General features: G+C 40.4%; 1 protein-coding gene and 1 non-coding gene across 2 annotated transcripts; one reads left to right on the plus strand and one right to left on the minus strand.

Moving 5' to 3' along the window:
* Positions 1 to 183: 183 nt before the first annotated feature.
* On the minus strand, positions 184 to 12,810 carry tm6sf2b (transmembrane 6 superfamily member 2b). The gene is made up of 11 exons (XM_057325965.1): positions 12,727 to 12,810; positions 12,420 to 12,555; positions 10,769 to 10,872; positions 8,871 to 8,968; positions 8,679 to 8,782; positions 5,981 to 6,063; positions 5,734 to 5,858; positions 5,545 to 5,646; positions 5,185 to 5,277; positions 3,191 to 3,298; positions 184 to 1,718 (listed from the first exon to the last, which is right to left on the minus strand). The coding sequence occupies exons 2-11, from the start codon at positions 12,503 to 12,505 to the stop codon at positions 1,509 to 1,511; spliced, it is 1,113 nt and encodes a 370-aa protein (XP_057181948.1). The 5' UTR covers positions 12,506 to 12,555; positions 12,727 to 12,810; the 3' UTR covers positions 184 to 1,508.
* On the plus strand, positions 351 to 423 carry trnaa-agc (transfer RNA alanine (anticodon AGC)). The gene has a single exon. It is a non-coding gene; the product is annotated as a tRNA-Ala (tRNA).
* Positions 12,811 to 13,441: the final 631 nt, after the last annotated feature.

Genomic DNA, 13,441 nt, shown 5'->3' on the forward strand with positions numbered 1-13,441 from the left:
GGAACGTCACGCCGCATTTCCAATGCGAACTTGCTTTGCTATAAAATCCTGAACATTACTTTATTATGGTTTTTGTTAAAACAAAACGTGGTTTCAATACCGTGACCATGGTTTCAACTATAGTTTTATAATAAAAACACGAGAACGACATTAACCTAATGGTTGATTTTCGTAAGGGAAGATTGTGATCTTGATAAACGAGTAAAATGTATTTCAAGAAATTGTTAATTTTGTTAAACAAGAATTTAGCAAAACGAAATGAAACAACAACAAAAAACAAATTAGATCAGGTTATGGTATGTTAGAAGCGCTACGTATTTTACGTAAGTAGTCGCTTGCGTAAACCGGATGGGGAATTAGCTCAGATGGTAGAGCGCTCGCTTAGCATGCGAGAGGTAGCGGGATCGATGCCCGCATTCTCCAACGCTTTTTTATTAATTTTATAAACTTTTGGTGTGATCAGAATCTGCTGTTGAATAATTCTCAAATACTTTAAAAGATCTACACGCACTAAATACTCGTCATACTTAAAATACACTGTTTACATCAGTGCGTCAAATGTGTAAATATTTTAGAGCACTTGTGTTATTTCACTCAATATAGTAAAATAAGATGTGAAACATAAACACTGTGATATATAGATGGTCATAAAAATGTTCTCCTGGGCTTCTTGTGTAACTTTCCAGCAGCTTTGAAAGGGCAGATTTGATTTGATTTGAAAGACGCCACACAGCGCTGTGTGTGCAAGAAGAACACGCATTGCTCCTAATCAGCATTAAAAAAAGGTGCTGAGCAAATGTGCCTTTTAAGGTTAGTGGTTAGTAGAACTCCTCCCTGCTGACTTGGTCATGTGCCTGTGAGATATCCACATGAAGCTGTTGTTCAGATAATTATTTATAACCCATGAGACCAGACAATTATTCACCATATGTCGTGATACACAAAAAGCAAACTTTAGAGAATCTTTTGACATTTATTACAGTTTTAATGTCACGATGGCATCTGTCTTGAGCCAGCGGAAGACTAGGAAGACACACAGGAATAAGGGAGCTATATTTGTTGCAGGTCGCATTTTCAGAAAGGATGACTGAGGTCAGATAAACACATTATTAAATATACTGTTTTCTGCAGGCAGGAGGAGAGTGAGTTATGGTTTAATGATCTCTGCCTTGTACAATTTAAAGTTGTTTCTCGTGAAGAACTTACTAACAACCATAACTCTGGCAACTGACACAAAAGAGGTTTAAAAGATGTATTTTTATAACTTAAATAATAACCACATTATCAGAAACTCACTGCATGTACTTCGTTTTTTATACTGAACGTCAAGTCCTATGTGTACTATACATTTAATGCTGTAATCCATAATGTTTGCCTCTCTATCGCCATCTCTGTTTGAGACATAAAACTGCAGTTTAATGTAAGTACTTATCTTTACGTTGTCTTAAGTCATATTACGTCATACTTACTGTATATTTTTAAATCATTCTAAAGCCTGAAAGTGTAATTTATCTTAATTTCTTCTTATTGTTAGTTTGACCCATGGGTGCAAGGGAAAGAAAATACTCCGGCTGTCGTTGGCAGCGCAGAGCGAGCAGCACGGGACCCACAGCATACGGCAGGTTTAGGAGGAGGACGGGCGGCAGGGCCGTGGCAGGAATTCTGTACGTTTCCGCAGTACGTGGGTGCAGAGATGCTCCGATATGAGACCACTGGCACTGTTAATACAGATAAAAGTACAAAAAGTAATCTTGTTTACAATGTTATTCGGTGGCATTAATGGTGGTATCGCTTTTATTATGTGATAACAACCGGGAAAGCAACAACATGGAAAGCCCAAAGAAAACCGTAGCATATATATTCAAATAATTCACAATTTTTTGTTGTTTCGTAACATTATAACATAATTATTATATAAATGATGGAACACAAGGACTCTATAGACCACTTTGCAAGATGTAAACACTGGTCCAGAAGCACTTCTGGTTTCAGTGTTTATTTATTATTAGAATTTTTTATTCTTACAAATATAATTAAATCTTAAAGATATTTCTTTAACATTTTAAATTGGTTATAAATATCCTGTTAGTTGTATTTTGTTTAAACGTTTGAAACAGACAGTTCTTGTCGACCAGCACTGGAACAGTGTTGTTTATGTCATCCGAAGGTCGTGAAACATTGTTCGGGACTTCAGGTAAAGAGGAACAGACTACATTTAATGTTCATTTAAATGTTCATTCTGAGCATTGAAGGCCACAGAGAAACAGCAGTGATGTCCTGTTCTACTGGAGGTCTTTGATAAGAAATGCTGATTGCTCTGGACTCATACTGAGTATTAAAGGAGTACTAGATGATGAGCGCGCTCACACCATGACTTTGATCCTGGAATTGTTCGGCAGGCTGTTTCTAAAACATCAGCACACAGTTACAGGAAATGCCTAATTTCAACTCGACAAAAATGAAACCGTGGGTGTGGAATAAAAATGGTACTTGTTGGAAAACGAATACACAATGTGTTAAAGCATTGAATTGACTCATGCTAATAAATTCTATCCCACTTTTAACCTGAAGGTGATCATCAACATTTTATCAAACTTTTGTAAAAAAAAAGTCTCTATTCCATAAAAGAGAAAAATCACTCAGTTATTTCTTCTACACATCAATGAGAATAAATAGAGAGGCTATGTAAACTTGCTTAAGTTTCCTGCGTCTCAGATATTTTCTCTAATGTCTCCATTAGAGTTTCAGAAGAGATCTAAATGTCACAAACTGAGCTCAGATTTGTCAAGTCTGCAATCAAAAGTCAATATTATTGAAGATCTCAACATGAACTCAAACATTTCTCATACAATTGAATTCAAATCCAGATTATTTTACCTCTACAATCTACATACAGTACATTTCACACCGCCATACTCTTCATGTATTTGTCTCATTCGTTTCTTTTTTTTTTTTGTCCTAAGCAATTTTAGGAGAAACATCAGCTATGAATGAGTAACCTCTGAGCAATAACATTCTGGTCTATATACTGAAGATGGCACGGGTCAATGTATAATAAGAATTTTCTCTTATCATCTGTTTTACTCTCCATAAAGCAAACTTTGTTACAGTACACACTCCTATCATTAACAAAAGCAACTTGGATTAAAAGTAGATTTTATTTCATATATGACACAATTCCAAGCCTCACCTGTAAAACGGCACCTGCAAAAAACACCGTCCAGGTGCATCCAGGTGTGCATAACCCATACGCAAAACAACCCAGCATTGGAAGCGCATGGAATAGCATCAACAACATCTGGAGATGACACAAATGACATCACACAACCATTATTTCCATCCGAGTGACAGCAGTACCTGTCCTGACTCTGCACGCTAGTCCTCTGATGGCAAATGAATGCGGTCCAACTTCATTCTCAAGGGCAACTTTGATGCAACTCACTCTGAATACAGATCACGCTGAGCGCATCCAGTTATTTGCACATTATTGTGACATAAAACACAAACGTTTGAAAGAATTACCTGCGATTAGATGCTTAGCGGTGCCTGTTTGTGTTGCGAGGCACGTGGTGACTTTCCTCATGGCCTGAAAGTCATTTCTCGCGCAGTAATGGAGATACACCGTTGGAGAATTTCTTATACTTGACTGAGTTTCAGATGAATGATGATGAATAAGAAGGGACACGGAACCTGATGTTCTCGTGCTGTGAATTCTTGTTATCACCTTCGATGACGCTGTATGGCTGTGCTCTAAAAATACTAAACTCTCTCTCACACACACACTTAGATTCTAGTTTCAAATATGGGCAATTATATATTTACATTTTTATTCAATTCAGACAAATAATTAAAAATGTATTATTTCTGGTCGATCCGTGTCTTTGTTCTCAAACAGGCGTGTTGGTGTGTCATCGCTCCTTATCAATCACATTGCCACACATGTCACACACGACACCACCTTGTTCAGGGCTGATGGAGGGGCTCAGCAAGGGCTCATGGGTGGGATTAGCTTATCAAGTTCTCGCAGCACATCTCCAGCTTGATCGATGCGCTGCCATTGTGGCCGGTCTCCAGCTAGAACAAGGACTTTTTGATAACCTATTGACCGAGCTAAGACCCCAATCCAAACAAAAACAAAGGTACTTAATGGTAGCTTGGGACGGGGTGGATTCTTTGACGGCTAAAGGTGACAGTATGCCAACCAGGACTGGAAGTCTCTTATTGTGATGATCTAGCTAAAGAGAGGCTTAAAGGGACCGTTCACCCAAATTTGAAACATTTTTCTTCTGCAGAACACAAAAAAAGATATTTTGAAGAACACTGGTAACCAACCAACACTGGCTCCCATTGACTTCCATTGTGGGACACAAAACCACAGAGACAATTCTCAAAATTTCTTCTTTTGTGTTCCACAGAAGAAATTGCATGAAAATGTCAGCCTTACCATGAAAAAAATCATGTTTTTACCAATCATCACCATTTAGTGGTTCAAATACCCATGTGAGGTCTCTCTTCAAGTTTTTAGAGCATTTGTTTTATTTTTAGCGCATTATTTTGCATAGTCAGGTAAGTGCCATTTTCAGGATTGTCACATTCATAACGATCCATATTCCTCATAAATGGGCACATGAACATTAAAATAAAGTAACTATTTGATGTTCTATAAAGAGGCATCCCTTCTCCATTCATTGGGTATTATTACTTCAGGTTAATGCATTTTTATTCTCAGAAATCCAACAGAATTTGTCGCCTCCCAAAATGTCCTTCTTTTGTCACATCCATAACGCACGTTTATTTGCCTTTTTTAAGATATAATTTGTTCATAGTCTGACATTTTTTCTGATGCTTAAACTGTATCAAGGGTTTAGTGAAATATAAACAAATGGTTCAGTATATTGGTAATAACAACAAATACATTCAATGAGCGTTTTTATGTCACGTCCATAATGCAAAATGTCACGTCCATAACGCTGGAGTTGGAGGTTTGAATGACATGATGATGAACTGTCCGTTTAAATCGTAATGCAGCCTATTTAACACATTTATAGAAGGTTAATGCAAAAAAGTTTAAGATGTTAAGAAGCAGAGCATGCTTTGGGATTGCCAAGAGCAGATCTGTCTGAATGTATTTGTGTAGATCTGATTGAATGTGATTGTGCATCAGATGTGAACATGCGCACTCACCATAACTTTGGGGAAGCCCACAGGATCCTTCAGATACGGTTCATACTCGATCACATATCTGTCGAGGATTTCCAGCGGGCAATCAAGAACTGCCTGGATGAATAAAAAAGAAGCCACACAATCTTACAGCAACGTGTAACTATTTTACAAGACGTCTAATTTGTATGAATTTGTACAATCTCATATGTTTTAGTAGGTTAGGGGTGGGACTTCATATACTTTTTTCTAATAAATGTACATTTTTGTCATTGTTAACACAATGCCGAGCTAGCGGGACGGGTTCATGTAAAAAAACAACATTTGTATTGTTAAACCGTGGTGCTTTTTAATATAATTTGTTTTTGTAGGTGTAAGTCTTACCAGTCCTCTAAAGAGACTAAAGCCCATCGCAGCCACTACGTAAATCACAAAGAACAGGTCCACTGGGCGCCAGATCAAAGCCTTTTTCTGTTCACGTTCAGCCTGATGGATACAAGCACCAGTGGTGTTACAAATGCTAAAGAACATATTCTTCTGAACAAGGTCAGCGATGTCATGTTGGCTTTTCACCTTGTATGTGACCATAAGTGGGACGTCCCTCGGCCTGGAGAACAGGGACACCGCTCCCCATATGGGCACCAGTAAGAAGGGCATGTTCAGCCAGAAGGCAGGACGAATCTCTGAGCCATATTTACCTGCAATTACATATGCCATAGCAACAAGAAGCATGTTACATAATGTTCAGCCATTTGTTTCTATATGTACAGAATATAGAAAGGACCATGAAAACTGATGTCCTGTGGCTGTATTGACTCACCAGCGACTATTCCTGGAACAAACACAATCATGTTGGCACACAGCGATCCAGACCAAAAGAGTCCCAATGTGCGGTACTGTTTCCTGGCATGATAGCACACACGCATTTCACACACACGGGAACATCTTCCTTCTTTAAAACACAACACCAAGTACTGACAAAATGTCATGTCATGTTCGTCCCAGATAGTGTCACCGTAACCCGTTCAGATCACTTTTCTTTAGTGTTTTTTTACAGTTGGTCTCATGTGGTGTCAGCCAGATGGTAAAGGATTTGTCATGGCTCTGCTTCCTTAGTCATGTTTTTCTTGGTCCTGTAGCAGAGCCATGACAAAGTCTTTGGTTATGTGTGGAGAGAAACATATTGTTGTCCGTTTGACAATAATATACGTTCTCTCCAGTGTCTTGTCATTGACCCCATTCCTCTCGTTTCCTTGTGATCTTTCCCTGAGTGTTTAATGTCCCACACCTGCCCCGTGTAATTATCCCTCGTTTGTCTTCCCTATATATACCCTCTTGTTTCTTTGTCTTGTGCTCGTGTATTACGTTGTGTCTGCGTTGTGTTGTTCTGCATTGTGTTGTTCTGCATTGTGTTGTTCTGCATTGTGTTGTTCTGCATTGTGTTGTTCTGCATTGTGTTGTTCTGCATTGTGTTTGTGTTCATGTTCGTGCTCTCACCCGTGTTCCTGTTCCTTGCCCTGTTCGTGGTTTGTGAGTTTTGTGCCTTGTATTATTTAAGACGTTTGGTCGTGTGTCCTTTAGTTTAGTTTATTGTTCTTGTTTTCATTTTGCCCCCCCGTGGGAAGTCTTTTGTTTTATATTTCTTAGTTCTGTTTTCCCCCATTGTGGGTGTTTTTGTTCTGTTTTTGTTTTTTGTATAATAAATATATCTGTTAACCCCTTCACTGCCTGCCTGCGCTTGGGTTCTTCTGCCAGTCCGTGACAGAATACACGAGCCCATTCAGAACCCAGCGGGCAGCAAGATGGACGGCACGGCGTTGTCCTCACGGTCCGCTCAAGCCCGCTTGCTGCTAGGTTTCCGCCAGGGGATCTACGGGAATCGGGAGTTCGCCAGGGCATTCTCGGCGGTGGCTGAGAGGGCTGAGTTCAACGAGGCAGAGTTGAAGACTATCTTCAACTGCTGCCTCACTCAGCGCCTCACCCCGTCTGAGAAGAGGCTGCTGGGTCCCCTAGGGTTCGCGGCAATGGTCAGGTTCGTGGCCAACCGGGACGATCCCAGGGGTGGGGTTCCACGTGGGACTTCCACCTCGCGGTCGATCACGCCGGAGGGCCTTGACCTGACTGCCGCTGCCCGAGGGGACTCGGTACCCTTCGGCTTGAGCTCCACGGTCTCCGTTCACTCTGGTGGCGCCGGTAGCGAGCGGGAGGGAGGGGATCCGGGGATGACGTCTGCTAATTCCTCCGCTACGGGACTCCCTCCGGTCCCCACGGATTCGCCAAAGTCGGCTATGGATCCGGTGGTGCGGAGAAGGAGGGAGAGGCGCAGCGGAGGAGCGTCCACGCCGGTGCAGCTGGCGGTGCTGCCGGCGTCCAGTCCGGTGGTGCTGCCGATGTCCTGTCCAGTCCGGTGCAGCCGGCGTCCAGTCCGGTGCAGCCGGCGTGCTGTCCAGCCGGCATCCAGTCCGGTGTAGCCGGCATCCAATCCGGTGCAGCCGGCATCCAGTCCGGGGGTCCAGCCGGCGTCCAGTCCGGTGCAGCCGGCGTCCAGTCCGGCGATCCAGCCGGCGTCCAGTCCGGTGTCCAGTCTTGTGTCTAGTCTTGTGTCCAGGCCGGCGATCCAGCCGGCATCCAGTCCGGCGATCCAGCCGGCGTCCAGTCCGGCGATCCAGCCGGCGTCAAGCCCTGTCCAGCCGGCCTTCCAGCCGGTCTTCCAGCCGGTCCCTAGTCCGGCAGCCAATCCGGCCCCGGGGAGACCCCCAGGGTCAAGGACTGTCCTCCCCAGGACTCCTCCTAAATCCCTTTGGACTACGCACCCTCAGGTGCAGCCGGGGACTGGGACTTCTCCCCACCCCCATGGACTGCCCCCTATGGGCTCTGGTTTGGCCCCTCCCCCCCTCCCATGTTTGTTGTTTTTATTGTCTCACCCCAATCCCATTGTGATTTTGTCTTGTCTTCCACTGATTTTGTTTTCCATGTTTTGTCTGTTCTTGTCTTTGTCTCAGTCTGCCTTGTCTTGTCCGTCTACCCCTTGGTGAGCACCTGGAGGTGCTCATTAAAGGGGGGGCTTCTGTCATGGCTCTGCTTCCTTAGTCATGTTTTTCTTGGTCCTGTAGCAGAGCCATGACAAAGTCTTTGGTTATGTGTGGAGAGAAACATATTGTTGTCCGTTTGACAATAATATACGTTCTCTCCAGTGTCTTGTCATTGGCCCCATTCCTCTCGTTTCCTTGTGATCTTTCCCTGAGTGTTTAATGTCCCACACCTGCCCCGTGTAATTATCCCTCATTTGTCTTCCCTATATATACCCTCTTGTTTCTTTGTCTTGTGCTCGTGTATTACGTTGTGTCTACGTTGCGTTGTTCTGCATTGTTTGTGTTCATGTTCGTGCTCTCACCCGTGTTCCTGTTCCTTGCCCTGTTCGTGGTTTGTGAGTTTTGTGCCTTGTATTGTTTAAGACGTTTGGTCGTGTCCTTTAGTTTAGTTTATTGTTCTTGTTTTCCCAAGTAAATAACTCAGACCTGTTTGAGATGCGGTGCACCAGCATCAGGTAAATGATAAAGTGCACGATACCATCCCAGTAACACATCATGGTGGCATACGGTGTACCGAGATACGGCTCGCCCTGGAGAACCAACAAAACCAGCACCAGACAGGGTCAGATTGAGAGAGAGACCAGTAATCGATGACATCATCAACTTTGCAATACTGACGGTTTTCTGATAGAACTCCATAAACCCAGAGATGAAGCCGTCATATTCCAAAGCGCTTGTGAGGTCAATGATACAAGTGAAGGAAAATTCTGCAAAAACTGAAGAGAAGAAGTAATAAAGTATACACAATATCAATAGCGTTATTGTAAATGGACAATGTACTAATGCGACAATGAATGATAACAAAGCATGTCATTCTTTAGTTAAATTCTTACTTAATGCTGCATAATTTAATATTTTGTTACATTTTTGTGTATGCAATAACATAGTGTATTGTGTACTTTGCTAGAGATTGATCTAAATCACAATCAGTTCTGCCAAAGAGTATGCATTAAGAAGCATGTGATCATAATAACCGCTCTAATATCAAACAATAGAATATTTTCCTTGGGAAAATGACAGACGGCTTTATAATAAAAGAGCAATTTTCAATCACTTCGTTCCATTTTAATTGCAGGTTTTACAAGAAAAGGCATCTGTCCCCAATGGGATTAAGAGTTCGGATTTATTGGCACTTTCGAAAGGCTGAATTGAAATGTTTTTGGCTTTAGCTCTAAGCCTTAATGCACGGCACAAAGAAAAACCTCAATAATAAGATGTTGGGAGCACTGAACTGCCCTATCAAGAGTTAACTGCCTTTTCTACTCTCTATATTAAAAAGATTTCACTCTTACCAGCTATTGATTTCTGGCAAGGTGGAAGAGGATAATGATGTCTGCTAGCAAAGGTGTGAACAAGAGATTTATATTGGGAGCCTCGTGTTGAGTATTTTTCCGGTGTGAAGCACGGCTGTGCCAAAAGGGCACTTTGCGAGAAAGAAGAATACCCCATGTGGCATTTCCTAAGTGCCCAGGTGACGCATAATGAGTGGCAGGAGACATAAAGAAAGACCATTCTTAAGCATGGAGGCAAAAAATAATGACTGTAAATGTCACAGCTTGGAGCTCAGACATTGTCCGGTGGATTTAAAGCAGTTCGACCACAAAATGATTGTCATCAGTTACTCACATTCTTCACAAATCTAAAACAATCAAAGTAAAAAAACTGAAAATGTGCTGGGAACACAGTAAAGCAGTGCAGATTTTCAAAAAAAAAAACATGTGTGTTTGTGCGCGCGAGAGTGTGAATAATTGAATGGTGTATTAAAATACAGTTTCATCGACGCACACGCCTGGCCGCAAGTTAATGGTCTGTGTTTGGTTGTAAAATAACTATTTCTTTTTCATTTAATTTAGATTAATATAAAATTTCAGGTCTACCGGAAGTTAAGTTTGGGCCACATACCGTATGTTTATTTTGTTGCTGAAAGTTTTGCTTTTAAAGCTTCAGGGCTTATTGTGCAGAAAACGAGGACGTATAAGTAAAGACATGTTTTATATTGTATAGCCAAACATTATTCTTATATCCAATTTCATGGCTGGATTGCCAGACAAGATATTGTCTTCTGTCGTGATAGTCATCGTGTGACTCTTAGCTTTGCTTTCTCCTCGAACCCTTTTAATCCACATGGGTCTTGGTTTGGCTTACCTGCATTACAGGTGCGATAGTGGAATGATTGTCTCTGATATCCCAGAACGACATTGTGTTCCATGACACCGCCACCTTTCGCTAACTTTCCCCCTTTATCTTTAAACACTGAATTCCAGCCCGAAAAAAGCTAACATACTTTCTATTGTGACCATACAGCGAGCCAAGTAAATGTAAAGATCCAATCGGTGCCAGTGAAATGTAAGCGCGAGATTTTCATTGATCCAAATGGGGTTAAGTTACATTCGCATTCAGTCAGTGAACAAGTTTGTGACCTCACTGCGGTAAGAATTTTAAAACTTGTTTGTGTTTCCGATATCGTGTTTAATTTTATTATTGATTTGGATCTAAATTAAATGTGGAGCTCATACCATAAAACAAAGGATCTTTGGGAGGATCGCAGCGGGTAGCAGCGTAGACCAAAATGAACACCGCCACAAGAACAGCCACCCCAACTTCAAGAATAACCACTGGCCTGAAGAAAAAAATAGACAAACATTAACCTAAGTCAACGTAAAATTAGGCTATCTATCTATCTATCTATCTATCTATCTCCGTCTGTCTGTCTGTCTGTCTGTCTGTCTCTCTCTCTCTCTCTCTCTCTCTCTCTCTCTCTCTCTCTCTCTCTCTCTCTCTCTACCTACCTACCTATCTATCTATCTATCTATCTATCTATCTATCTATCTATCTAATCTAATCTAATTAAAAGTATGCACTTGTTTATCTTGGACATTTCTAGCGCTCTTGGCACTTGGCATTCCATGGCACTAAAAATTCAAAATGTTTCTTCCCAAATTACTATCCACCGTGCGTGTGTGAGAGAGAGAGAGCGAAAGAGAGAGAAAGGATCCTCTTCCCTGTATCATAAATGAGCAGAGATGAATGGGTTGGCAGGGAGAACTGTAATTATTCCAACACCCAGAGCACCAGCAGCAAAGATGGGAGCACGTGATATGTGCCGACGTAATTACGACTGTGAGTGGAGCTATTCAGACAGGAAACATCTCTTATTTTTAACTTGAGATATATACACAGCCCACGGTGAAGGGCGTAGCTGTTTTAGAACTGCATGGGAATACATATTGGGATGTACAATGTTTTAATACATGTTAACCTGATTAAAGAAGTTTGCAGATTTCCATGACTTTTAGTTTCTGCTTGTTTTCTATGAATTATTCAAATTCAAACGATCTGCTAACAAATGTTTAACACCAAAAGTCAAATAATATCAATCCATAGGATACTTTCGAGTAGACTATATTCACTAAAGAATTATTCATGACTGACTATAATATTTCACTTTTTATGAACGAGGACCAAGTTCTGAACTGCATCCTAAACAATATCTAAAGCTCCAAATAAAAATGTTTGAAATTGTATTTCTAATATCAGGCAGTCAAATGTCATCTGTTCATAGCCAACAATATGCACACGGGTGTGTCTGCCAAACTTTTCTTGGCTTGAACTGGTTTTGAACTCCTACATCATTTGAGTATTGTTATGATTGCAATGTTTTTTTTTCTCGTGCTGTAATTTACACAATAATAAGAAAGCTATTGTTTATAACAATAAAACGTACATCAACACAAAGACTTTTATTAAGTCAATAATACAAAATGCTTTCACTGCCCTCATGTGGAAGAAAAAAGAAACAGATCATCTTTAAAGGGATAGTTCACCCCTAAATATAAACTCTAATCAAAAGATGTTATACAATTTCATTGTATATAACTTTCATTGTGTATCAAATAGAGCAATATCAAGATATTTTGTATTGCATGGAATGTTTGAAGTGTTATGAGGGTTAATCAGTAAATGATATACTTTAGTTTTCTTTTTAGCGAACTACCCCTTTTAAGATCAGCAGTATGTGGTAAAACACAATTATGGGACCATAGTTGTTGTGCTTGAAATGATCAGCACCATTGTCAAGTGTTTTGAACAAGAGTAAACACACACAGCGAGATTTACATTCATTTATGGGCAAAATTATTTAAGTAATCTAAAAACAGGCATACTCACTCTTGAAATGCCGGAACATTGTTCATAATGTAAAGTACACCAAGAGCTGTCAGGGAAAACAGAAAAACGCATATCTCTTGAACCATTGTTGGGCTGGAAAATCTGCTTTTCAATCCAGGAGTCCACAGTTTTGCATCTGTAAGTTGTTAGTTGAGAGAGTAAGATTTGTTTATAATAAACACAATAAATTATATCACTATAATATAAGATATATAGCTTATAATCTAATTCATTTGATTCCACTTCAAGGGCTTTTTAGAGAATAAATATTGCACAGGTGTGTTCTGTGAAAAAAGCATCTACTTACCAATGCACCCACTTCAAAATATGTTCATAACGCAACACTGCCACTATGAGCACCGCATTATAGGAGAATAATCGAGCCAAACAAAGGAGCTTTTGGAAAAGTACATAATTTGATTTAGTAATGCGTTTACATAATCGTGTTTACTTTTGGTCCAATTTGTCGAAGGCATGTGTGCCAGAAAAAGGAAAGCTCTGCCAAAGCGAAAGAAAAGAGGCTTTTGTGTGCTTGTGTCATTTTGTAAGCTAAAGAATTTACAGATCCACAGCTTATTTTTAAAATTAGTTAACAAATAGCTGGGTTACAAACAATTGCTATTGATACAACATTCTTGTGGGATCTATAATTATTCTTGCAAGCAGAACGTGCACTTGTACTGCTACTGTACATTATTTGAAAAAACTACTTTAAAAATAAAAAATGCTTTAATATAATATAATCTATATCTAATGTGCTTTATATGTTTTAAGAAAAAGCTAAACTGCAATAAACTAGGATACATTTAATGAAAAAATACTAAAAATTGATGGAGCGCTACAGCAAGGTAGAGGCAATTCACACTATTACCACCAGGGTGCGCTAAAACCATAAACCATTAATCTCAGAAAAGGATTGAAACCTGTTTTTGGACTTTTAAATTACTTAATAATCGTCTAAACTAACGCAGTATAACAAGCTCAAAGAGGCCAAAATTCAAAAGCACAAACCAGTCCTTGTG

Source organism: Triplophysa rosa, linkage group LG25, assembly GCF_024868665.1.
Source record: "Triplophysa rosa linkage group LG25, Trosa_1v2, whole genome shotgun sequence".
Classification (NCBI taxonomy): Eukaryota; Metazoa; Chordata; class Actinopteri; order Cypriniformes; family Nemacheilidae; genus Triplophysa; species Triplophysa rosa.

What these genes read in the sequence shown, in the direction of transcription:
- tm6sf2b (XM_057325965.1), bottom strand. Translation starts at nt 12,505, where the DNA reads ATGGTTCAAGAGATATGCGTTTTTCTGTTTTCCCTGACAGCTCTTGGT. An exon ending in AATGTTCCGGCATTTCAAGA is followed by an intron (nt 10,873 to 12,419) that starts GTGAGTATGCCT and finishes TTTTTTCTTCAG; the next exon opens with GCCAGTGGTTATTCTTGAAG. An exon ending in TGTTCCAGGAATAGTCGCTG is followed by an intron (nt 5,859 to 5,980) that starts GTGAGTCAATAC and finishes ATGTAATTGCAG; the next exon opens with GTAAATATGGCTCAGAGATT.